The sequence below is a fragment of the Semicossyphus pulcher genome, unplaced genomic scaffold (genome assembly GCF_022749685.1).
Source record: "Semicossyphus pulcher isolate SPU_LCO1_2020_fin unplaced genomic scaffold, fSemPul1.0.p SCAF_26, whole genome shotgun sequence".
In the NCBI taxonomy this organism is placed as follows: Eukaryota; Metazoa; Chordata; class Actinopteri; order Labriformes; family Labridae; genus Semicossyphus; species Semicossyphus pulcher.
This window is the reverse complement of record NW_027211700.1, coordinates 1,081,418-1,108,360: the sequence shown is the minus strand read 5'-3', so window position 1 is coordinate 1,108,360 and position 26,943 is coordinate 1,081,418. Positions and strand designations below refer to the sequence as shown.

The 26,943-nt window shown below is 44.5% G+C and overlaps 1 protein-coding gene across 1 annotated transcript in view; it reads right to left on the bottom strand.

Moving 5' to 3' along the window:
- sez6b (seizure related 6 homolog b) overlaps positions 1-26,943 on the bottom strand; it is a 154,326-nt gene that overhangs the window by 35,558 nt on the left and 91,825 nt on the right. Inside the window, 2 exon segments of the mRNA XM_069676462.1 lie at positions 1,882-2,067; positions 22,204-22,393. Coding sequence (XP_069532563.1) covers positions 1,882-2,067; positions 22,204-22,393 — 376 coding nt within the window.

The following is a 26,943-nucleotide window of genomic DNA, read 5'->3' as shown; positions in this document are numbered from 1 at the left end:
ATAACATCAGATTTATCAACACATACAGAAAATCCATCAAGGAAGGTGTGAGTGTGTGAGTGTGTGTGTGTGTGTGTGTGTGTGTGTGTGTGTGTGTGTGTGTGTGTGTTTTCCCAGCTGATCAGGTCAAGGTTACTCATGCAGACAAAGCTTAATTAAAGCAGAGCAGGAAGAGTAAACCCAGTGGCATCCTGCCCAGCCTTCAGTAATCACACCTCCATACACCTGCTTTCTGCTCCGACACACACACACATGCGCGCACACGCACACACACACGCGCACACACACAATCAAGATGGCAGAGATACAGATGCACAGCCACACAAACACTCCCTTTGAAATTGCTTTCAGAGAAACGTTCCCTGTGCTGTGGATGCGAGTGGATGGGAGAGGTCAGGAGTAAAACGGTCACTTATTATTCATCAGCAGACCTCATCGCAGCGAAGAAAGAGAAAAACATTCATCATGCACACACTCCTGTGGGAGAGCGCCGCTTCCTGTCACCGTGCCTGTCATGCACGAGGAGCAGAAGGTCCAACAGATAACGATTGGCAGCAAGTCCTCAAAAAGACGAGCTGAAAGGCTGCGAGTGTGGAGGGGACGTGTTTGAGACTCTGCTTCACTCTCATATCCAACACTTAGATTCACCTGGATTAATGCTGTTCCACAGTAAGGTATGGATCATGTATTGGACTGTGTGTTCTCTATATGTGAAGGAACAAACTGTGAGCAGAGCTTTCAGGTTTGTTTTTCTATCTTTTACTTTTTAACAGAAATATCTCTAAACGTTAGCTTTAATGCATCTGGAGAAAATGATCATTCATTTTTATTTTGCATCATTGTGCGCCGCCTTCCAACATCAACACTGATTTCAGCTGAGCGGCAAAGTTCATATTTATAAACGCAGGATGTCAAAATGTGCATACTGGGTCATTATGTGAATGTATCATATATGTCTTTATATTAAATATCTTTAAATATATATATTTATGTAGACAAAGTTTTATGATCATTTCTTTGCACACATTCATGTTGTGCACATGTCTGTCTGTCATTCTGTTTAATAAAGTTATAAAAGGAGTGATGTCAGCTTTAATGGATGGACAATCAAACACAGAGAAGCTGATTCCTCTGAGGCCGATCGGTGCACATCACTCACGACTCCAGCCTCCATGTTTATATTATGTTTAAAGACATCAGGAGTCTGCTGATGCAAACTGGACTAAAGAAAGTTCAGTCAGACGGCTCGTGTTTGTAATAGTTTGAAACGTTTCCTGCAGCAGCCGAACACAGCTTGTGTTTGGCGTCTCGGCTCCGACCTCATCGCTCCTCACATCTGTGGAGTGATGAGATAATGTCTTAGACCCGCCGAGCCGGAGCCTGCGGGTGGATGCTGGGGCTGAAGGTATGAGCACAGTACGGGTGCAGGGCAGCGGTGACAACGACAGAGCAGAGGGAGAGACCCGAAGTCTTGCAGCTTAAATAGACACCACATTAGGAGGAAGTGTTTGTCAGGTGATCGCAGGCGAAGCCCCATGAAGAAAAGTGTCTTCTCTTTTCTGCTCTGTCCTTGAAATGTTGCTCGTTATCTCTTTTTGTTTGTATATCTTTGCACTCTTTCCTGCTTTGTTCTGCAGATGATGACATGAGTTTCCCTCTGAATAATTAAAGGGCCGTCTGAGTTGAGTTGTAGGGATTAAATGAACAAAATGCAAATAAAAAAAAGGTGTATTATTATTTGATAAAGAATAATAATGATCAAATACTTTACACGTGTAAATTGAGAGTGGTATTAGCGAGAGCAAACTGATTTAAATTGTCTGTACATGATGATCTGTTGTCCTCTCGATCTGAACGTTGAGCTGTGTGTTATGACCTTACCTAGACAGTGTGGTTCCTTGCCACTCCAGTAGGGGGTGCTAGCATTGCGGCAGGTCAGCACAGCGGGGCCTTGCAGCTGGTAGCCGGTCAGACAGGAGAAGAAAGCCTCTCCTCCAGAGTGCAGACTGCTCACTGAGACGTCTCCGTACTGAGGCCGCTGGGGGAAGACGCAGCTCAGCACAAAGGCTGCACAGAAGCAGAGAGAGGGGGAAACAAGTCAGAGACACAGAGAGACGTAACTGTGGCACAAACACAGGAAGAGACTAATGCACAGAGAATGAAGCTGAAGAAGTGAACTTTGAGCTGAGGTTTGGTTGCAGAATTCTTACAGGAACCCAAAAAAAGTGTGAAAAATAAAATGTTCTTCTTAATATTCTTTAGGCTGCAAAAGGTTGGTTTGGGGTTGTAGAGAATTTAATTCTGCAAAACATAGACTCTAACAACTCCTGAGGGCTTTGGTGCGAGCGTGTTCAGCAGCACAACTGAGGAAAACTGTGCCAAGATTTTTATCAGTTGAACATTTCGCACATCAAGTTTATGGTCTCTGGCATTCGCTGGTTTGTTTGGATCCCCATTAGCTTTAGCATGGCAGAAGCTATTTGGTAGCATCTGGTAGAGAATTCTGTTCTTGCATCGCTCTGAATGTCACTGAATGTTGAGCTGATGTTGTTTTAGATTTTGGTAACGTAAAACGAGCTCCAGCAGACCTGGTTGGATAATGGAGCACTGAGCGTTCTTTATTAGAAAACACAGTGAGAGAAAGAACTGATCCTGAAACTGCAAATCCAGTCATGCAGTCATGTGACCCTGGTCTGAATGCTGATTGTAACCTTTCCCACGCAGCAAAAAAGCAGAGTGTTAGCGGGTTTTTTGACCAGTGGGAAAGCGGCTTTAGAGACAGACAGCCTTTTACGCTCACATTCACACCTACTGGCAATACAGAGTCACCTATGAACCTAACGAACCCACGCATGCACGGGGAGAACATGCAGACTCCACACAGAAAGGCCCATGACGTCTGAACCCGGAATCGAACCAGGAACCTTCCCAAAGCTCCTGAGCTCCTCCCAAATACTCTCCAAAGTAATAAATACAGTTCAGTCAAAAGGGAATGTTTTGAAGATGGAACATTTCGATGCTACCTTTTTGATCCTGTGCTTATTTAATATTTTGCCTGTGAGTAACTCGTTGCTTCACAGTAATGTCTGACATGGTAAATTCAGTTTAATGCGTCTGTTTCTTTTCTTCCTTTCGTCGCAGGTTTCAGGTGACATTACGTTCAGGAAACACGTCATGGTGAGGGCTAAAAATAACCGTCACAGCTGAGGCCGGTCTTTAAGTCTCATGCCATATTAATCCGATTTTATTTTGGTAAATGTGAGTGAACCCCATCGGCCCTGACTTTCCAAACTGTCACTGTCACATGAATCTTTAATGAATCCGTCTGCTTTAAAGAGGTGAATAAACCAACAAATGTCAAAACACACACAGCAACAAACACAGTGACATTTGGTGGACCAGTGTCCCCCTGTGGCTACGACCTGCTGGATCGGAAACACACACACACACTCCTACACACACAGCACGGCCAGTATGTGGGGAACATGTCCAGGCCGGCTCTCAGGTGACCAGTTAACTAACCGCCTGTTTTATTGCCTCTGATTTGTCTTCCTTCAGCCCGCTGGCGTCGGTCCAAACATATTAATAATATATCTCTGCTAAAGACTCGGATCCATCTCGCTGTAATTGTCCCCGTTTTATTGTTAGCCCTCGGATGGCTTGGCAGTGGAACGGCTATTGATTCTGTCTGTTGGGGACAGCGCTGTGCCTCAGGCCAGGAAATATGTACGGAGATTAAATAGGCCAATAAATGACAACCTACGACCCCGGCTGCTTCCAACACTCTGTTAGCGCTGAGGGATGTTTGCCAGCTCCGGAGTGTCTCACAGAAATAGAGATAAGAGGAGCAGTGTTGGTCTTTATAGTATTTCTCATTAGAGCAACATCCCGGAGTAGTGCTGCCGAGGCTGCAGCTGCCCGAGCCGTGTGCTATCGCTCCCTGAGCTAGTCATTACCATGGTCAGCCGCTGCTATTAATATCCAGGCCGACCAAAAACTATGAGACTCGCAGGCTCGCTGGAGACCAGAGAGGAGATAAAAGAGCCATCATGGCGGCATTGTGGCGTCATAACACTGCTGCTAACAGGGAGCGCTCACAGAGACAAATGGCCTGTGGGTGCTAAAATGCCGGCTGTATGCTACATCACTTTGTCTTGTCTTCTTACACCTTTCAGCCATTCATCATGAGTGGCTTTTAATAAAGAGTTATTGATAAGATTTCATGTGTTCTCACAGCGAGGCGTTCAGCTTCAGCGTCATAGAAATCTGAACATTTACTTTTGAGTGTCAGATCCTCGTGATCTTTTGGACAGACAGTTCTCAACAGCGTTTTTTCTTTGGAAAATTACCAGGACGGAAAAGAAAAGAGCGAAACCTGTCCGAATGTATATAACATGTACCTTTTTACAGGAGCATCAGTCTGTGAAAGTCTCATCAACACATTCTGTCAGTATCTCTGAAACAATCAACTCATTCATCAATTAATCAACCAGAGAAAATGAATCACCAAATATTTTCAGAATCAATGAAACATTTTCTGGTTGCAGCTTCTTCGATGTCATTTCTTCACTTAAACTAAAAGTTTTTTAAAGTTGGTTTGACAAAAGAAACATTCTGAAAACGTCACTTTGAGCTTTTTAAAAACTAAACCATCAATAAAAAAGTAATCAGCTCATCAATCAATCAGTCAGGTGTAAATTAAAATCAGCACAAGTTGATTTTGTTGAACAGCTTAAACGAAACACGTTTGTATTTCATTGCTCACTTCCTGTTGCTTTGCTTCCTGCCTTTGTCTGTTTTCCCGCCTTCCTAACTGTGTGCCCGGCCCGTGTTGTTTTCACCTGTGTATCGTTAGTCTCACCTGTGTCTGATTACCCCGTGTGTATTTAATCTCTGTTCCTTCCCTTCCACGCCAGTGAAACTTTTGTCAACTCTATCGACCTTTGTGAAACGCTTGTGAACATATTCCTTGTGTTTCAGGGTCTTTGAGGACCTTGTTTTTTGGATGATTATTTTTGGACATGCTTCACTTGGAGTCTCAAACTGTGAGTCCTTCGTTAACTCTGCATGTGGATCATCTGGATCCTTTTACTCCAAGCTGGACACTGATACATAATTCATTGGTGTTTTTATTGATACACCTTGTTGTCATACAAGAAACAACCAGAAAAAGAAACTTCAGTATGAAGAAGAATTAAAAGACAAAATGGAAAGTGCACGTTCTTGCTGAGGCATTTAAAGTGCTCATAGAAGTTTGGACCGCTCGACTTCAGTGGAACTGCTTCACTGTTGTCTTGGCAACATGAAATCAAGATGCTGCTTGATCATTTCATCATTGATTAAAGGTGATTGCCTGCTGAGTTTAATGTGTTTTTTTGCTACTGTAAAGTTTTGGCTGACGAGCGACTCGTCTCACGTTTGATGAATCTTGTGGGAGAACTTTCTGATCCAGGTTTTCTGCCTGAAAGCTGTTTCTGTTTTACCCCGGAGGTTTCTGACAGTGTAGGTGGAGGTAATTGTTTGACCCATCCATCCAGCCTGACCCCATCTTCTGTGGACTTTATCATCCTTTGTACTTTATGTTGCTGACTTCCTAAAATCTGGTGACATCATGAAATACGGTTTTCTTCCAGTTAAAAGACATCAGACTGAAACTCTGTCACAAAGAGACGATGACTCTTGTCCACGTATCTACACATTACATTTCGTCTCCCAACCAGCCGTGTGACGGGCTGATCTGCTCTGCAGGACGTTGGATGTCTCCTGCAGGATCAGCATGCAGCAGTGATCAGTATACAGAGTGCTATGAAGGTCCGCCTTTAAGCAGGAGGCTGCAGGGCTAAGATGCTCGTGTTTGAACAAAACAGAATATGAACTGACATCAGAGATGTTTTCAGTCCATCGTGTGATGAAGAAGCCTCCAGGCAGGTACACATGTTGCAGACCAGCAGGCCTAAATCAGCTCGTAGTTTAAATTCAACACATATTAATTTGACCGAACCAGTGGATTCATAAAGTATGACTTGTTACACATTAATTCTGACTGTTTTACATATTTAATCACAATCTGGCTGCCTGATTCTGAACTGTAAAAACATGTTAAACAGGAGTAAATGCTGGAGCAGGATGTGGGTGTTCTTCCTGCAGAAAGCTGAGGCAGAACCAGAACCACAAGTTCATCTCTGTCAGGACACAGTCAAAGACACCTGTTAGCTTAAACACGTGTTCTGTGTTTGAGGACACAACATGCCACTCTCTGCGTCCTGCTCACAGTAACTGTCAAAGAAGCGTGTAAATATGTCGGACGAGCCTGTGGACTGAAGGAGACACGTGTGCAGAGCTGATTAAATAACTGTTGTTCTAAACAGACACAGTCAACATGTTTCATTTCAACTATTAGCCTGGTGTGATGCTGTTCTGTTGTAACTGGACACGAACACGACACAGAAGCACTGGTACTGTGTGTCTGCAGGATGTGTAAATATACAACTGTTTGACAACAAGTGTGCAACAGCTACATTATAAAGAGAGAGCAGAGTCTGTGCAGAGAGGTCCGGACGGTGGGAGTCCATCAGGGGAGAAAAGAATTAAATATAGACAGAGTTATCTTCTGGCCTGTTTCTAAAGGTCATATCGAGGCGTCAGTGTTAAATTCAGTTTCTGAAACAGTGAATTCAGTCAGATTTGAGAGGTGAGCGTGTGCAGACTGTGATGCACTACATGAGCATCTTTAACACCAGTAAGAACATTTTCATGTACAAGACGATCTCTGGACATTTGTGAAAACGAGATAAATAGAAAGCATGAAAGTGAAACCTAAAACTGTCTTTGCTTAAAAGTCTATTACTGTGATTATCTGTTCTTGGAATAGGGCGGCATGGTGGAGCAGTGGTTAGCGCTGTCCCCTCACAGCTAGAAGGTTTGAATCCCGGTTCAGGCGTAGTGGGCCTTTCTGTGTGGAGTCTGCATGTTCTCCCCGTGCATGCGTGGGTTCCTTCCGGGTACTCCTTCTTCCTCCCACAGTCCAAACACATGCTCGTTAGCTTCACTGGTGACTCTGAATCGCCTCTAAATTAAGGCGTGAATGTGAGCGTGAAAGGTTGTCTGTCTCTGTGTGTCAGCCCTGTGATTGACAGGTGACCTTCCAGGTATAGCCCCGCCTCTCACCCAATGACAGCTGGCATAGGCTCCAGCCCCCCCATCAAGACCCTGAACAGGATAAGCAGTATGGATGGATGGAAGGAGACAAAAGTGTGACAAAGGTGTCATACCAACAGCGTGGCTTGTAGTGTGTCATCTTTGTTATAGACAATCTTTGGGAATAATATGTCAGTGTTGAATTGACTGCTCATACTCTTCCTCAAAACCAAATAGTATAATATATATATAACATATTTAAGGCTGAATTACATTACATGTAGGTAAATGAAAATCTGAACCTCTGATGAGTTCGTCGCTCTGTTTGGTGCAACAGCAATTAAAAAGTTGTAATTGAAAATGTGCCGTTAAGACGATCATTAAGAAATGTGTCATTCTGCAGCCTGATGAAGTCATTAGATTTGATTTAATATAAATAATGATCAGCACACTGACTCTTCTTCATCTCTTTTTGACTTGTGTTGCAGATTTTCTACATTAGAAATTCAAGTGCGGCTGGAGTTGTGAACCCAGCGGAGTTATCAGTGCTCGTGCTTCAGCAGGATGTATTACTGCTTCCTCCGCTGCTGCACTAACAGAGCCCACACTGGCCATCAGCCAGCTCTCTGCACGCTGGCCTCGACTGTATCTAATCAGGCCTCGTGGCCACAGTGCAGATCACAGGGGAAGAGCAATCATTTGAGATGTTTAATGGTCCCCTGTAGCTCGCGGATGTAAATTGAATTTATTTACTTCACGGTCGCATTGTGAAACGGCTTTGATGTGGAATGGCTCGGCTCGGATCAAACTTCATCTCTAATCTCATTTGCTCCCTCAGAGAATTTATTTCTGCTGACCATTGGCCTCGCATTACTGCGAGGAGCTGACAAACCCTGCACAGATTAAAGCATCGAGCAGCATCGAGCAGCTCTGTTTCCAGGGCCAAGGGATCTCTGCGCCTCAGAGTCTGCGAGCTAAAGAAACTAGACTTTTTCTAACTGTACGAGCTACATGATGTTGTGTGAGGAGGGCATTTTACCACAGTGGTAAAAAACAAACCGTACAAATTCTGGTGTGCACGTTTTTAACCCCATAGAAATGTTTTACTTTAGTCAGGGAAAACTTAAGCAACTAACCCATCACCTAATGACACATGCCATAAACTTAAACTTGACCTTATCATTGGGTAAAAAGACCCTCAAACATTTTCCAAATCACCAAAACTGCAGTCTCACAATGCTGAATGCTCCTCTATGCAGACGACACAGTGGTATACTTAGCTGCGCTTTCTTTGAGCCAAGCCGTACGTGAACTTCTGGTCACTTTTCTACATCTTTCAGTGTCGTGACATTGACTCAAGTTAACTCTTCTCTGACCTCTGGGGCTTGTCTCGACCCCCGGCTATGAACGAAAACCTCTTGAATCTAAATGAGGAGTAAATTAAAAACTAGTCGACATACACAGAAAGTATTCAGAGGTTTGGTTGGACGACAAGCTGTCTTGAAGGAACACATTGCAGATGTGCAGGCTTCCTTTAGAGTCCTCCAAACTATGATGTCGTCTACATGCATGCTGCCTCTTGCTCCCTCCAACCTTTACAGTCTGTGCACCACAGTTCACTTCAATTTATAACCAACTCTGGCTCGATGACTCATCCTTGTACGCTCTGAATCGATAGGCCGGCCTTCACCGAATCGACGTAGACAACTTTCAACAGTTTTGTGCACAAGGCCGATCTTCCAGGTGGCTTCTTCTACGGTAACCCTTTGATTTGGGATCATTTGCAGAACGTTTTAATGATCTATGTTGGATCTGTCCCCTTCCTGTTGTGCATAATGTCCGTGTTCTCTGTTGGCTTTTATTGGTCAGGTTTTGTTTGGAAAAAGAAGTTCAGTCTCGAGTGACTTCCTGTTCAAATAAAGGTTTAATAACATTAATAACATAGTGAATTAGCAGATCTTTACAGTGAAGTGTGGCGTGTTGTTCACAATCTATTTTAATCTGTGTTTCTACTGTGACATAAAGTCTCTGTTTGACATCTGATATCAAAATATTCGTATTAATAATGACAGAGAAACTCGATGTATCCAAGGAGGAGCGGCTGTTGTATCAGATGTGGTTTTGAGACACAAAATGTTCTCCTCATGTGCTGTTTTTACCGTGTTCCAGACACTTTCTGCATTGTCCTAATTTCAGTGTGATCCAGAGGGAGCGCCGTCTGAGTCCTGACAGAGAGAACGGAGAGAAAAACAAAGAGAAAGACGGAGAAGAACTACAGACGACTCCACTGGGGCTGCACCCCTCTCCTCCTCATCCTCAAGAGGCCATCAACTATGATAAATAGCCAGCAGGAAAGAGAGGATGAAGGCGCAGAAGCACCCACACGGAGATCATACATAACGCAGAGGAGCACAGATGATGCAGGAATCAGGCCGAGCCGAAAAGCAAAGAACGAGGGAAGAAACAAATTGCTGGCAGACTGCGCTCTCTAATCTATGTTGCAGTGAAAACACAGCTCTCTTCTTTATTCCCCCACTCCCAGAGAGTCAATGAGCCAAAGAGAGGGGCTTCTAACACACTGTACACCCCCCACCCTCCACCCCTGCAATCCATTTTATTTCTGCTTTATTGCAGCAGCGTCTCAGCGCGGTGGGGGCCTGTGGCTGCGGGAGGTGGACATGTTGTTATAGCAAGATCACCCTGCCGTTTCTCTTTCAATTAGCCTAACATGGGACGGAGTAATGGACCCCCCACCCAGAGGTAAATCACCCAGGAGCAGCCAGAGCTCCCGTCCTCTGATGGCCAGCTGCTCCGCGGGGCGGTGAGAGGACATACGGGGGCTGTAATGACAGGGGCCATGAAGGAATCCATGAGCTGAAGCACCAGCAGCTGATGCTAACGCAGCTACACGCGCTGTCCACTCCTGTGATGCAGTGGGTACTAGTAACCTAGTGGCGGTTTGGAGAACTGCAGGGACAAAGCCAGTTTGATGTTGCTCGATAGTCAGACATAAAGAGCAGATTGCAGAAATGCAGCTGAAAACAGAGCAAGAAGCAAACAAAGGCTCCGAGCAGAGTGATGTCATGATGTCCAAAGAACAGCTCTTTATGCTTCTTGTGACATGCAGGTCTGTCCTCGAGCATTACATAGCATTTTATATATTTAAATATATATAATATATTTGTTTGGTCCATCACATCTCAGAAACTTTGCTGTGGATATTCTCTGACCTCTTTTGTGTCACCACGAGGAAAAGTTTCTACAAGGAGGAAGCTGCATGAAACTTTCGGAGTACGTTGAGGCGAAAGAACATCCTGTTGTGTGGGGGGAACCCCGAGGACAGCCGAGCACACTCTCTGTGGATCGTCACGTGGAACCAAACGATAACCAATCAGGAAGCGAGCTGACTGAAGCAGGAAGCACAACAACCGCAGCCATGGCGACAAAAGCAAACGTGCAGCAGGAAGTAACATGAAGTCCAGCCTGTGTTCACGCCGTCTCCACCACTTCATCCACACTTTGTTCTTTTTTCTTTAAAAACTATCATCACCAATTCTTCCTGCCCGTCGTCCGCCATGTTTGTTTACTCTAGTGTGTGGTGTGCTGTTTGGGTCAGATCGATGCTCTCCACACTACAGGAACAAAGCTGTTCAGTCTGTCGGTGTCTGTCGACATGTGTGGCTCTTTTTCATGTGGGCCAGACTCTAAAGGAACCCTCTGGTCAGCGTGCATGGCTGAAGATGTTTTGCTCTTTTAGACACCGACAGATGAAAAAGATGTCGTCCATATTTACTTTGTTTCTGTGCGGGGAAAAGTGAAGCAGTGCTGCTGGAAATGAATGTCCTCCTGGTTACTGCAGCTCAGTCATTCTCCTGTATGTCTGTGAAACACTGGATGCAGCAGTGGAAATGAAATTCATACAAATGGCTGCTGAAACTAATTTATAGCTGCTGATAGAGAGGAAATTGTGTCTGAGAGAGAGACGGGAGGGAGGGAGATTAGACCGTTTTGGCCTCTCTTATTAGAAACATTTCATTAATAACTATATCACAACGAGAGCCACTTCAACACAGCAGGAGAGGGAACACTGCAGCAAATTAAACGCTGTTAAAAAGTCACTTTACATGATGTTGAGAAGCACAGAGGACAGAGAGCGGCCGTGCACGAACTGTATTGTGTTATTTTTCACAGCTTTTGTTCTGCTTGAATTCGTGACGCTGTTATTTGCTGCTGAGCAGGTAGTGTACAGTCGGGTTTAGAGCTTCAGTCTGCACACAGCGGCCCGTTGGAGCTCTGTGAGGGAGGCTGAATGTGGCTGTGCTGATAAATAATGAGTTAAAAGTCCATATGAACCCATTTAAAGCCGCATTTAGCAGATTCAGCTGATTATTCTCTGGAGGATCATCACTCAAGCGACCCCTCTCTCATTGTTTTCACATTTCCATTGGATACATTATACACGTATTGATCACAGTGGTCCTTATTAATGCCTCGCTCTGAACTAAACGACTTCTGAGCCATTTCAACGTCGCAGACAATTTTTTAACGTTGGAACAGAATCATGAGTTCTGCTGAAAAACGCTCCGGTTATCTCAAACGAGATTTCTCGTCTAGATGATTCAATAAAATAAAACATGTTTAATATAATGACACATTTTTAGTCTTGGCTCAAACAAATAGAGGAAGTTATTTGGACACAGGAAATGCCTCCTTAGCAGCTTCCTAGCTTGTAATGCTAACCAAGCTAACGTTACAATCCCTGCAGACGATACAAATCACCGGGCTGCAGCCAAAAGCTTCTGTTCCTGCCCCATTGCAAAGTAACATCACCATAGCAACCGGATAGATGAGCAATATAGTGCTACATCCTGCATGTGTCAGTAAAAGACTTAGTGACAGGCCACTTCCTTGCAAGCTTTTTTTTTTCAGGCACTTTGGGTTTATTATGCGGGGGGGGGGGGCAACGCTGCAACATCGCTCATGCTAAGCCTGGACCCATCTGCTATCGTCTGTTGCTAGCTGTACGGTGGCCGAGGAGTGCTAACGTGCTGCAAGGCCCTGACACCAGGCAGAGTCAGAGAATAGCACAGCTAGCTGCACGGCTAACCCAGATCTGTAGCTAACAGAAGCTACACTTAGCAGCGGTTACTTTAGCTGTCTGTTTTTGGATTAGCATCGTTTCTGAATTAGCCTTCTGTTCATGGAAATCGTTTGCACTTGTTTACTTGTTTTTTACAGATATGGTCAAGGAATCATTTAGCCAGGCTACACTGAGGAATCTATATGTTCATGTCTATATGTGTCTGTTTTTCTTTCATAACTCACAGTGACAGTAAAAGTCGTATTTGAGACATCGGCCCAGTTTTGCAGGCCGAGTCTTTTAAATCACGTTGTACACTTCAGTTTACTGTCTGCTGTCCTGACAGCCCTGCAGATGTTCTATATTTATAGCACCATGAAATTTCCTTTTGCTAACAGAGACAAATGGTCTATTAGAAGTCTTGCATTTTACATGGACTGATGAAAAATAGATACATCTTCCTGCGCGCCTGGACATCAATAAAGAAGCTGACAGAGAGGATTCATTTACGCCTCGCTCATCACAGCTCGTTGAGAATAAGCTGGCGTGACAGGCGGGTGCAGGACAGGACACTGTGGGTGGGAAATATCCTTCAGTGATGAAATTCAATTTCACACAATGTCACAACCTCCGTCATGAGGGAGGGTTTACTGTGCAGACGACTCCGGACTGCTGGAGGACAGAGATGAAGTTTTTAGGACTCAAAGGGCGTAAGGTGTAAAATCAAAGAACAGGACACCAACATGCAACGTATATGTGATGGTTTAAAAAAAAAAAAGGAAAAGAAAAAGGAAATGCTTCCTGCTCCTGAGAGATTTGTCATAACTGTGGGGCCATGATGACTTGTCTGAGTGAAAATTGAGGATAATGAGACAAAAAAAAGAAAAAGGTGTGAAAATCATCCAAAATAATCAGATGATACCTGAAAAATGCAGCATGCAGAGTCGGAGCTGTGAAGTGAACCATTTAAACTGTGACACACTTATTACAATGAAAATCCAAATATCTATGATTGTGCTAAATTTCAGATTCAGATTCTTTCCAGTTTCTGTAAATGACACACGATTCCTTTAGCAGCGCAGGTGCTCAAACAAAGAGACTATAAATAACCGGAGCTTCATGCCTGCTGTCACCTCTTGTCTCACTGCTCCTCACTAATTAATTAAAGATTAACAAGATTTCCATTTCAAAGCCTGACTTCATGACACTGCTGCTACAACCACTGCTGGCATGCAAAGTAAGAAGTGATATGTAAGTATAATATGTTCAAGCTTAGGCAGGAAATCCTTATTTTTTACATACGAAAAGTCAAAGGTCGTCCACTCAAAGTTCTTGTTGTTTCCACTGACAGGCTCAGATTGTTATTCTAAGTGTGTGACCACATGACAGAAAGGATCCCTACAGAGATAGACCTTTTTGTTACAGAGGAAGATGATTGTTTTAACCACACACAGACGTTACATCGCTCTCTGCACACACACCAGACTCCATTCAGAAAAACACTGATTTGAGCTCACAGGGGAGCTGCTGATCTATCGCTCGATCAGTTAGGTGGTATGAGTTGTTATGTGACTGTCGGGTTATAAGAGCGATCACATGAAGGCAGCGGTAAACAGGCGACTTCCTGTTCTGTGAGGTTAAAGTTAGTACAACACGCGTCCCTGTGATTTGTCCCGAGACTTCATCCTGTATCTTTATATTCTTCAAAGACTCGTAAAGCCGCTCTTCATGTGTGCTGTTATTCATGCTCATTTGTGATATTGCACTAAATGAGTGCAGGAAAAAAATCAATTACCCCCCCCTTAATTAATTATGGGAGAAATCCTGGTGCAATTACATCTTCATCATAAGCAAAAGAACAGGAGACACATGCCCATCTGAAATTGATTTGTCAGCATGTCAATGGTTTATAATTATCTAAGGAGCAGAATGAGCTGAGCCATCTGCAGCTCAGCAATGAACTCCATATCCCAGCAGCACTCCTGATGCAACAACCCAGGATTACCACCGAGTCTCTTCTGTCAGGCTATGAGCTTAATTTTTTTCATCTACATCAATTCTATTATATCGTAATCAGGGTGTTAAAAGGAGATATTGGCAGACTCACTTTAAGGACATTATGGTCTGTCGTATAGACATGGAGGGCTCCACAGCTCTGTGGATCGTTGAATTCAAACATCTGTTCGTCTGGGTCAAATGATGATGTGTGTTCTCATGCTGCTCTGTGTCTACTGGATGTGTGAACTATAACCCTTAAAGTAATAATCTGAAAGATGTTCATGTAAATAAATGTCTGTCTGTAAAAAGTCTCTATCCATCACCGAATGAGGTAACACACTGGTGACTGAGCCTGCGGCCCACTGATGAACGCCTTTGCATTTGCAGTATATAGTATTATTATGGGCTGGGTGTCTGTGGCGGCGCCCAGTTAGTGACGCGTTCTCCATCAGCCAGCAGTGGTTGGTCTGCCAGAGAGGGTAGGCGGAGCTAAGCGGCTGCTTTTCCGCTCTCTGCAAGTGTTGCGAGTAAACAGTAATCTACTATGGCTGAACAAACAAAGAAAAGATGGATGACTACAGATACAACTTCAACAAGAAGTGAAAATCCAAAGAAGAAGAAACAAACTCGACGCTCAGATGAAGCAAACAGTCTGAAAAGGAAAGCCAGCCGGGGACGTCTGGATATCTCAGGAATTTGCACCCATAATTGCTTTTTATCACCAAAGGTGCTGCCAAATAGAACGAACCTGAGATCTTTGAGATTATCAGTTTAAGTATTTCAGAAAAATTATTCATCATAACCACTGTGTAGGGTGATAAAATCGTCAATCCACAGCTATTTTACACACTAAAGTCACCGACTGAGCGAATGATGAAGGACGTTGCTCTTTCAACATGAATAGGCACAAATGTCCTTCACAATCTCAGAACCCGTCGGCTACCATCTGAGGGCAATTTAGCCTCTGGGAGCGACGGTGAATATGTTGGGCATTCTGGTGTAGCCAGCGGTTAGCGATAAACGACTTCCAGCCCAGACGTCCTCCTCCGCGCGCTGCATTGTTTACAGTCCAGTCAGCAGCTCGAGAAGCGACCGTGTGTTCAGATCAAAGGTAAATTCTCCCTCCAGATGTGTCTGCTAAATAAACGCTGTCATCTCTGGGTTCGTCCCATCCCCCGGAGGAGCGCCCGTTCATCTGTCTGTGCTGAGTCTCAGTCTCACTGTAAACAGGAAGTTACACAGAGGCTGCACTCTGGCTTACTGCAGCGGGATGAAGCCCAAACAGAAACAGATTTTCTTGTGATCGACTTTAATTAACGGCTCTTCAGTTTGCTGAAAGAACAACATCATGATGCAGATCAGGAACAACATGAAGCTTTGTCAGGTCTGTCCTCAAGAGGAGAAGAACACTACTTTAACATGAGACGGAGGGCGGAGCCATCATTTATGAAGCATTCAGGGAAGTCAGGAAATCTAAACGCTGAGCATCAAGCAGATTTGTCTCTAGTTGAAATGTTTTATCGAGAGCAGATTGCTAGCTTAACTTGTAAGCAGATGTCTGATTAGAAAGATCTCTCCACATGTTTTTCCTGCATACATCGAAGCCTGCTGATGATTGGTCAATACTACTCGGACTACAAATGTACTACAAATCGGAACACTTCCTGTACTAAAATCCGGTTGCGCACAGATTCTACATAAAATATGGAATTAGCTGAAAACAGAGTTGTTAGTTGTGTACAAGAGTGAGAGAGCAAAAAGGTTGGTCAAAATCAATCAATGGAAATGATCATCTGACAACAATTTAGCTTCTTATAATTCTATAGAAACACTGATCTACAGATGAGTGTGTCACCTTCTGACAGGACATTTGTCTTTTGCATGTAAACGGTGTAAAACTTCCTCCCTGGGTCACATATTGTGCGTGAGCTCACACACTGACTCACACACCGAGGTTTAATATGCAGCCTGCCTTTGTGTCGGCTGCAGAGAAGCTTCCTGATAAGTCAGGATATTGAGGATGTGGTTAGTATTTCCAGCAGGACACTGAATGCATGTCAGAAGAGACACGCTGCAAACTGATGTGAGCATGTTCAGAGCATGTTCAGCCATGAACACAGGCGCACACACACGGCCTGCTTGTCCGTCATTCTGCTCCCTCCTTTCTCTGCAGCCGAACAATGAGAGGCAACAGAACTCAATGTGATGAATCCTATCTCTGCGAACACACGCGCTCCTTCACTGCTCGAGCCACTGCAATCCAGAAACACTGAACGTATTGATCAGCAGCCTTTTCTTTCACTGTCTCAGACAAAAGGACGGAGAGGGAGGAGAGCTGCTGCAGGGAGGTGAACGGTGGAGCAGAAAATGGAGCTTCTGTCGTGTTAATCTGTGGAAAGTTTGGCTGAAGGTGGAAAAGCTTTAACTTGTAGAGGAGAGTGGGCACGACTCGGCACGACTCGGCCCCTCTCCTGTGTGCAGATTTTTTCACTTGGTTATAAAGTCACGAAGCTAAACATCAATACTTATTTTTTTGCTTGCCAAAGTAAATTTTTCAGCATATCAGCTACGATGAGTGTTAATGTGAATTGTTCAAATTCATCTAAGTCTGAACATATGTTTTACTGTTATGTAGGTGGTTGCATATAAAACCATGTCAGTCATTTAGCTAAAGGTTAACGTTCGCTAAAAGGAAAGCAAGAAAAATTGGAGGCGATAAAATGAGCTTGTTGTCCAACTTACTCGGCGACTTGCTACAACAGGTCGCCAGTGTTGGAGTTACAAAGTAATCTGGTAGCTGCGCACCAGCAGAAGGTAAACACAGCTGTGTCAGTGCGCATGTGTAGCTAGCTAACTCAGCTAGCGAGCTGTCAGAGAGGACAACGTTTACTTTGTGGAAATATTCACATTATTCTGAATGTTTGGGTGAAAGGGACGAGAACAACATGACGGTGAAATGTAAGCTGTGTCTGGAGGAGAAGTGCTCGAAGCATCTGCAGCTAAACACAGCTCCACAACACTGGTGGGACTAAGAGCCTGTGTTGTATTGTTGTCATGGAAACAGCTGCGCCTAATACTGTATGCCTCTGCCCAGTTCACCGTCAGACTGTTAGCATCATATAGAGCTGTAAAGGTTATACTGTGTCTGTCAGTCCTGTTATCAGGCTGCAGAGTTACAGATTATGGGCCGTAACCGAGGCGACGCAGAGACGGTAGAGTCGATACATTCAGAGGTAGACGTGCAGCAGGCTGCACGCCGTCCTGATGATACAACACACATGTGGAACGAGTCGCAAAGGGGGGTTAATTTTTGGTAACGCAAAAGTAATCTAACACGTTTTCTCAGGAGGTAACACAGCAGTGTTGTTAACAACACCGTAGGGCCCTAAATTACAGTCCCTGCAGTTAAAATGATAATTAAAGGTAGTTTTACCTAATTAGTTTGGTTCATCGTCTGTTTGTGGAAAGCGATCAGGCCAACAGCCAACAAGAGAACATAACGGACGGCCCTCGATAAGATGGACAGCAGCTGTGGATGCTAAGGTGAAACATCCTTGCGTGCAGTCTGCTTCAGCTTCACCTTATATGGTCGTATTGTTGAAGGTTCTTCACCGTCACAACTTCCTGAAGTTGTTGAAACTTAACGAGTACCTGCAAGCACAATCCTGCACGACTGTACGTCTCCATCAATTCAACAGTAGTTATAGTTATTTGGGCCCTTCAGCTTCTGGTGTGTGTGTGTGTGTGTGTGTGTGTGTGTGTGTGTGAGTGTGTGTGTGTGTGTGTGTGTGTGTGTGTGTGTGTGTGAGTGTGAGTGTGTGTGTGTGTGTGTGAGTGTGAGTGTGTGTGTGTGTGTGTGTGTGTGTGAGTGTGATTGTGAGTGTGTGTGTGTGTGTGTGTGTGTGTGTGTGTGAGTGTGAGTGTGTGTGTGTGTGTGTGTGTGTGAGTGTGTGTGTGTGTGTGTGTGTGTGTGTGTGTGAGTGTGAGTGTGAGTGTGTGTGTGTGTGTGTGTGTGTGTGTGTGTGTGTGTGTGTGTGAGTGTGAGTGTGTGTGTGTGAGTGTGTGTGTGTGTGTGTGTGAGTGTGAGTGTGTGTGTGTGTGTGTGTGTGTGTGTGTGTGTGTGTTCCACAGTCTGGGGTTTTCTTGCTGATCCAGCTTCTAGCAGGGCTGAGGAAAGAAAAGATTGTCTCAGAGGAGAGGACAGAATTTAATAAGGCAGTGTGTGTGTGTGTGTGTGTGTGTGTGTGTGTGTGTGTGTGTGTGTGAGAGAGGTATTAGTATTGAGGGTGGGAAGATTGACTTGTTTGGTCCTGATTCTCACTTTTAAAATCAATCTCCTCCTTTAAACACACTCGTTCAGACGGACACAGAAACACTGACGGAGGGCAGAAACACACTTTGTACCTTCCACTGATTCAACATCACGTCCACACATTTATCTGTGCTGTCTTTTGATTAAAGAAGGGGCCTGGGTTGGCCCCTCTCTGCTGCTATCAAGTGTTGAGGATTTATTTACCTCACCTGGAGCGAGTTTATTATTAGAGACAGCCTTCGACTTTCTAATGACTCATCTCAGTCTGTTGATTTGACAATGTTTTCTGTTTCACTAAAAAGTTCATGCAGCAAACTGTCTATTCACACTCTATTATACAAGTTACCTATTGTTACCTACCATTATATACCTTTATATATATATATATATACATATATATATGTATATACGTCTAAAGAAAAGAAACAAAGGATAAAACTAAAGAGCTGGACAAACTAGTATTCAAGCAGGAAGAAAAGACTAAACAAAACATGATGTGGATTAAAGCAGCGCGACTGGCCTTCAACCAACACTTCACTCCCCTGCTCGTATCCCTCCACTGCTCGTATCCCTCCCCTGCTCGTATCCCTCCACTGCTCGTATCCCTCCCCTGCTCGTATCCCTCCCCTGCTCGTATCCCTCCACTGGCTCCCAGTTGCCGCTCTCATCAAATCCAAACCCTGTCGCTCGCTTACAAAACAGCAACACAAACGTCTCCATCCGACCTGAACGCCCTCTACGCTCTGCCAATGAAAGGCGCCTGGTGCTCCCATCACAACAGGGCCCTAAGTCTCTAACTAGGCTCTTCTCCTCTGTCGCCCCCCGGTGGTGGAACGAGCTACCAAACTCCATTCGGTCTGCAGAGTCCCTTTCACCTTTAAGAAGAAGCTAAAGACCCAGCTCTTTATGAACACCTCTGACTTTAATGACATTGATGCTATTGAATATGTCAGTGACGAGGAGGATGTTGTTGTTGTTGTTGTTGTCCGATCGCACCTGAAGCTGTTTGTTGGCTCTTCCTGACTCCGCCCCCTCCTGTCTCGATCGTTGTTTGTGTCGTATTAACTCTCTGATGTACGTCGCTTTGGGCAAAAGCGTCTGCTAACATTGTAACGGTGTTTAAAGACGATGAATGAAAAAGAATGACGCATTAGACTTTGACAGTTAAGCGCAGTGATTCGTTCACCTTGTCTCACTGCATCGTCATCATGTAACGTGAGTTTTAACAGACTGATTTTAAGAAGGCAGAAAAAATCAATAAAATAACTCTTAAAATCTTTTGAAACGTCTTCTCTCAGGGTGAGTAAAAACCTCTCGCTCTCTCTCTCTCTCCCTCTCTCTCTCTCCCTCTCTCTCTCTCCCTCTCTCTGTCTCTCTCTCTCTGTCTCTCGGCCAGTGGTGGTCAGAAGCGAGAGAGCAAACACAGCACAGATTGCTTTTAAGCAGCAGGTAATGATGTTGATGCCACTTTTTATCAGCGCAGAAGTTTGAACAAACCATCTGTGCTTTGGAGGACGATCAGTGGACACCAGCAGAAATCAGGGATCATCAAGAAGAATCACGTGAGGAATCTGACCAGCAGGACCACAGCTGACCTCATTAAAACACCATCACACTTTTACTAAAACCCGTCATGGATTTTCACTCCAAAGAAACAGACAGCTGCAGCTCACTCCTCCGTCATTATCACGCTGCAGGATAAACTCTCCGTCTCCTCGAGTGTTGGGGGAAAGTAATTGGTGTGTAGAGCAGTGACAAAGACAATTTATTAGTTAATCATGTGACTGATTGATAGCACAAGTCATTTTCTGTCTGACAGCAACAGCACATTATGTTAACAAGCCAGAACAAACACACGGCTGGAATACAAGACAGGTCTCCATCTCCAGAAGCAGCAGAAAGCCGGTCAGGAAAACTTCAGTGTTAGCTTGTGTTCTTCATGGATGTCCAAAGGTGACCACGTTAAGCAGACAGTCTGTGCCTGTGGCTAATTCATTAGCTGGTGAAGGAGCTTGTTAATCATCCTGTTTCCACAGAATGAGGTTATAGTTGTGGTGGTGGCTGACCGGAGCTGTTTATTCATCAGACTCTCTGCTCAGCAGCAGGCGAACAACAACTACCTGGTGACTTAAAATAACATCTAACCACTGAGGGCCGCCATCTTTGCAGGGAAAAGACAACAGATGCAAAGACTCCCATGCACGGGCCACCACAGATAAATCAATGTCTAACCAGTGCTGAACGAGCTAACAAGCCAGGCATGGTGAGCACAGACACAGGTAGCTGCTAATCAGTGCTAACATATAATAAAATTATAAAACAGTGTGTCATCAGCCCCAAGTGGACACCAGAGGAACTGCAGGCTTTGGGACTTTCCTCTTGCTGGTTGTTATTATGGCTGAATGTTATTATTCTATGAACGATGTTGTGTTCAAAATTAAGTGTTTCTAAATACATTAATATTAAATGACTTTAAATTGGATTTAAGTATATTCATTAAACTAATTCTAATTTAAAATGATGAATTGTTTTAATCTATGTGAATACACACACAAGTACAACTCATATATTCCTGTTTTAAAACTGTAAAAACGTCTAGCAGACAGAAAGAGTTCATGGCTGCGTTCCAAAGAGCATACTTAAAGAAATACCTGTATGTCAAGTGCAGCGTGCCAGGAACACCAGGATGTCCGACTACGGCCACATATCATCACATTTTGCACTGTTGTGCAGATTGTCCCAATGCTGCTTGTGAAGTACAAGCCTTGTAAGGTTGGCTCTAGTACGTACTCATTTGTTGTGTATTTTGTGTTTAATCTTTCATAGTAATTGAACCCTCACAGCTCTCACAGCCCCTCAGAGGCTGTAGATGATTCGTAGACGTAGAATTCCTGCTGCTGCGTGATGACCACGGGTTTTTAATCGACTGCAGGGAAAAGATTGGAGATCGGATCATATAAGTTGTGAGCAAATTCAGTTTAAAATAGAGGAAAGAACTCAAACTTAAAGACTTGACGTAAGTAAATGTTGAGTGATATTTTGTAGGCACTCCTGTAAGATAAAGTCGAGAGAAATCTACTTCCCTTTGGTCGGAGCAGGAAGTTATTTCATGTTGACTTGAGCACCAAACGTGAGGCCGAATCAGCGTAAACACAGCCTGAGCCCCCAAGTTTACCCCAGAGCTACACGACAGATGCCAAACCAGACTCACACATGTTGTTGGAAGTGTACAAAAGCTGCATTTGTTTGACTGAAGGTTTACTTCTCTTGCTGCATGAACCTGTAGGCCTGCAAACAGCCTCATGACGTGTTGGGGTGACCTGCACAAAGCCTGCACACACTGAGCTGACACAAACACTGTTATTGCTCTCAACATTTACTATGAAGTGTTCAGCTCCAACAGTTCACTGTGACAGACAGCTGGGAAAAAAGTCTCCTCCATCAGAGGAGCCCTGACAGGACGACAAACTGACAGACCCTGCAGTGCTAAACTACAGTAGGAGGATTAGGCCTACTCAGCTGCTATGAGGACAAAGTTTCTGTGTAAAATGGGGTAAAATAAAAGAATGAAACCCTTAAACTGCTGAAATTCCACATTGATTATTTACACACAATGTTCCATACTTGTGTTTACTTCAGCAGCATGTAGGCGGCCTTTGACCTGTTATCCTCTTACCTTGGTACCTGAGCAGCACCGAGCCAGCCTGAGACGTCGGGCTGTGGAAGCGGATGGAGATCTGATTGCTGTGGCTCCGGACGACCAGCCCTCTCATCAGGATGGACTCGTTGGCCAGCATGTTGTTCTCCCCGTGGCCCACGTCTTCAAAGATCACTTTGTCTCCCTCTGATAGATTCACATTCATCACCTGACGAGAAGCAGAGAACAGAGCGTTAATGCTTCATATAAAACAACACGGGGAAAGATCCAGACTCTGGGAGCTCCAGCCTTCAGGGCACAGGAGGTCCTGACCACCAGCGTCCTGTGCAAGCTGAAGATGTTCACGACATCAAGTGAGTCAAGCAGTTAATAAGTATGAACTGTTTTAGTGGCCACAGCTCTTTACACAGCCAGCACCTGGGCTGAGCCTGGGACTGAGCCTGGGACTGAACCCAGGACGCACTCAGACCTCAGTAGGTGTATCATGTAGTAGCCTATTAATAATTGCACATTGTATCTGTGGAGTAATGTTGGTGTACTCCAGAGACACAGAGACTTTGCTGATTCCGTGCAAATGCATCTCACAAACATCAAAGGCAGTTCATTTGTAAATCCTTGGAAATCGTCGGCATGTGCAAATAAAACAACAAACAATTCTAAACAGACGTGACGAATACATTCATAAACGTGATTCAGTGACAGACAGCAAAGGGCAGGAAACCAGGACTGACCACAGCAGAGAGCGGAGCTGTTTACAAAGCGCAGGAGTGGAGCAGGAAGCCGGCCACAAACAGCCTCTCTCTGCCTGTCACTCCATGCATATGTAAATCAGATGTAAATTCATCTATTTACATAATATGTATTTGCAGTCACGGCCATTCACATCAAAATTGCACCCAACTCGCTCACACTTTTCAGCGGCAGCTCCCACATTATTCTGGATAATTTCAAAATTGGCATAAAGGCTTCGTGCAGAGTTTATCCTTTCAGAGTGGCAGCCATTATTGTTGCCACAGCGTGCAGCGTTCAGCAGAGAGGCTTCTCCAAATTCACATCAGATAATAAAATGCTCCTTTTATTAAACTGCTGCAGGGCACAGTCTGCCAAGATTAATTTGATCTGAAATTATTTGCACTTATGGTTTGTGATGAAAAGGGTTATTACCTGCACAGTTCAGGGGCGTGTTTGCACTTCAATTTACATGAAAGGAAAAATCAGTGCTGACCTGCAGAGAGTCACCTTGACCTTCAAACACGGTCTGTAGTACAGAGAGTGATTAACGTTTTATCATCAACCAGATATCTGCATGTAGCGTCTGCTTTGCATAAAACTCGGGCACAAATAAAAGAGAGAAATATGGAGGGAGCCGAGAGGACAATGTGTGGCTCAGTGATTACACTGCAGATAGGACCCATAATTGTCAGCCTGTCTCCTTCGCTGACAGCTCGTCTGCTGAGAAATGTGGCTTTTATCAGCTTTTATCGCAGCAGGTATATCTTTATTCAGGCGTTAAAGGGAAGGAGGCGTCTGGTCTCCACGTGGCCCTCCATAGATCATATCGACCGCCTCCTGTCTCGCCTCACCGGGAGATGAATCCTCAGATCTCCGGAGAGACGCTGCAGAGGGAGGATGTGCTGATGTGGATCCACTGACGGGATGCGAGTGAGTTAGCAACACGCTCAAATGATGTGAACATTCAAATCAGACGCTGGACGATTAAAGATTTTAACGCAAACAATCCCATCCCACCTTGATGCTCTTTACAACTGCACACGTACTTTAAACAGCTGTGGGAGGTTCTTTTGGGGAGGAAGCTATGAAATTAAGATTATTTGTTCAAACTAATTTCCCCATATTCACACGAACTCGTCCTCATCTTTTCGTCTCTCTGAAGGTGGGCAGTCGAGCATTGTGGAAAAGTTTCCCTCTTGGCTTTAAATGTAACAATGAGGGAGGAATCGATGACTGATGTCACTTAAACCCACTTAATACCGCTTATATAATATTGTTCATACGGTCCATCATTCAATTACAGTGCACTCGTTTCAACCGAAACTTTACTTGCAGCCCACGTTCAGTAGGAGCCTGAACGCATCATGAGTGAGTCACAGTGCTGGAGCTCGGCCTCTGCAGCGCGTTGTGTATAACAAGTCATAATGTGCCGTTAATGAACTCATGGACACAGCATCAGGATAATAGTGCGCTGAACAAAGGGCATCACAGAGTAATCACATTATGCCTTCAGCTCAGGGATAATAAAACACTCGAGGGAACATTGGGAGACGTAATCCAATTTGGCCTGGCACCAGTCCAGCTCTGTGTAACTGTACCTCACAAACATACTCACAGGCTGAACCCACGACTGCAGGAGGACTTATTACTAACAACATAATGCATCACAGTGCACTCTTATATCTGGATCTATGGCTGCAGGAAACTCTACTTGAGATATCAGAGGAAAATGAGACGACACATTAGCACAGTGGATCTGTTGAGAGCTGCAGCAGGGGGTGTGTGTGCTGCTCTGCTGAGCTGAGCTTGCTGGTGTCTAAACAGCTCTGAACTCTTCTTCTTAAAGTGTCCATCACACTTTTGTCCATCAGTTTGATCTCTTACAAAAGCAGCACTGAAGGAGAAAAGCAGTAAAACTAAAAACAGTGTTTGGCGGTTGTTTTGAGAATATTAGTCCAGGAGAGACAGCGCCTGGCAACATGTTACAGATGCATAAATATCCAAACAAGTGTTAAACTTGCCACGGAGTTTAAACTCTTCAATTTGAGCCCAAGATGACCTTTGTGTCCTGAAGATGAAACTTTCAGAGGCTTCAAATTCTTCATGAAGAAGAGCAGAACACGACAAAGAGGCGACAGCTGCTCTGTGAAGGAGCGCTCTGAGCCATCGTCGGCATGCTAACACTGAGCATGCTAACACTCATGCCAACACTGACCATGCTAACACAGACGATGCTAACACAGACGATTCTAGCACTGACCATGCTAACACAGACGATGCTAACACAGACGATTCTAGCACTGACCATGCTAACACAGACGATGCTAACACAGACGATGCTAGCACTGACCATGCTAACACTGACCATGCTAACACAGACGATGCTAGCACTGACCATGCTAACACTGACCATGCTAACACATGATGTTTAGTAGATGTTCTTTCACATTATCAGATCTTTTTAGTTTGGATGTTCGTGTTGCTCTTTATATGTATTGATCATTGTTCAGTGCATTGGTTAGCGCTGTCGCCTCACAGCTAAAAGGTTCATGGTTCGATTCCCGGTTCAGACGTAGTGGGCCTTTCTGTGTTAGTCTGCATGTTCTCCCTGTGCATGCGTGGGTTCCCTCCGGGTACTCCGGCTTCCTCCCACAGTTGACATGCTCGTTAGGTTCACTGGTGACTCTAAATCGCCCGTAGGTGTGAATGTGAGTGTGAAAGGTTGTCTGTCTCTGTGTGTCAGCCCTGTGATTGACAGATGACCTGTCCAGGTGTGACCCCGCCTCACACCCAATGACAGCTGGGATAGGCTCCAGCCCCCCTGAACAGCATAAGCGGTATAGAAAAGGAATCAATGGATCACGTTGACGATCTTAGCTTGGTGTGCACTTAGCTTTCCGACACTATTCACTGTCCTCTCTGTAAATGAGGCATAAAAGGCCGAAAAAATCATCTTAAATAAAATAAACCTGACATTAATGCAAAATGAATCCTCCTATAGGCAGAGCAACGTACACTCCTGATGAGAACTTGGATATATTTAAGAATAGAATCAGTTCCTGCCTCGGTGTGTTGCAGCACCTAAAAGCCTTCTGAAGCACGCTGCTCTTCCTTTCTTCCGTCATGTAACATATTTACACAGTGAATAACTAAATCCTCATGAAAAACTCTTATCTCCGGCGGCGGCGCAGCAGAGAACAGAGCACAGTGAGCGCTGTGCTGTAAAGAGAAAAGCCTCTCTGACATCCATTTACTTTATAAAAGCAACAAATGACAGCTGAATAATTCAGCTGACACTCCCTCATTAAATATAAGCCGGCAACTTTGGGGGACGGCGTGGAGGATGAGAGCAAAACAGGGACAGATGGAACCCTGGGATATGGTGTTGACTAATGGATCAAAGTCGATATGTGTGTGTGTGTGTGTGTGTGTCTGTGCGTGTGTGTGAAGAGGAGTGTGTGTGCGGAGAGACGAGGGAGAAAACAAACGAAGCGACACAAAGAAGACGACGGGAGAAATGAGGGGGAGACTCAGTGTAATGCAAAATCATGTTGAGTGTTGTATCTCCGAGTTATAGATTCTCTTCTTCTGCACTTTGTTGATTTTATTCTGCAGATAGAGCTCCAGACTGAGCAGAGAAGAAGAACTATTTACCTCTAATCGCTCGCCTCCATCAAAGCTAACGTCAGCCATAATTACAGCTCTATAAACTGCTGCCTCTTCAATGCATCAAGCTGTGTTTAATGTATTCCAGTAATATCACCATCCCTGTCATGAGATCCAGAAACCGTATAGTCTGCATGTGTTCCTATAAGAAGAATGTGTGTGTGTGTGTGTGTGTGTGAGTGTGTGTGTGTCTGCTAATTAACGGCAGTAATTAAGAGGGAGGTGGGTAAATGATGGAGTCGGGGGAACATCTGTTTGAGCAGGAGAAGTGGGTCACAGCGGAGGGGGAGCAGAGATAGACGGAGGCGTCGCAGAGCCTGTCAGCAGAGGCCACTGATGATGAAAATCCTGTTTTTTCTG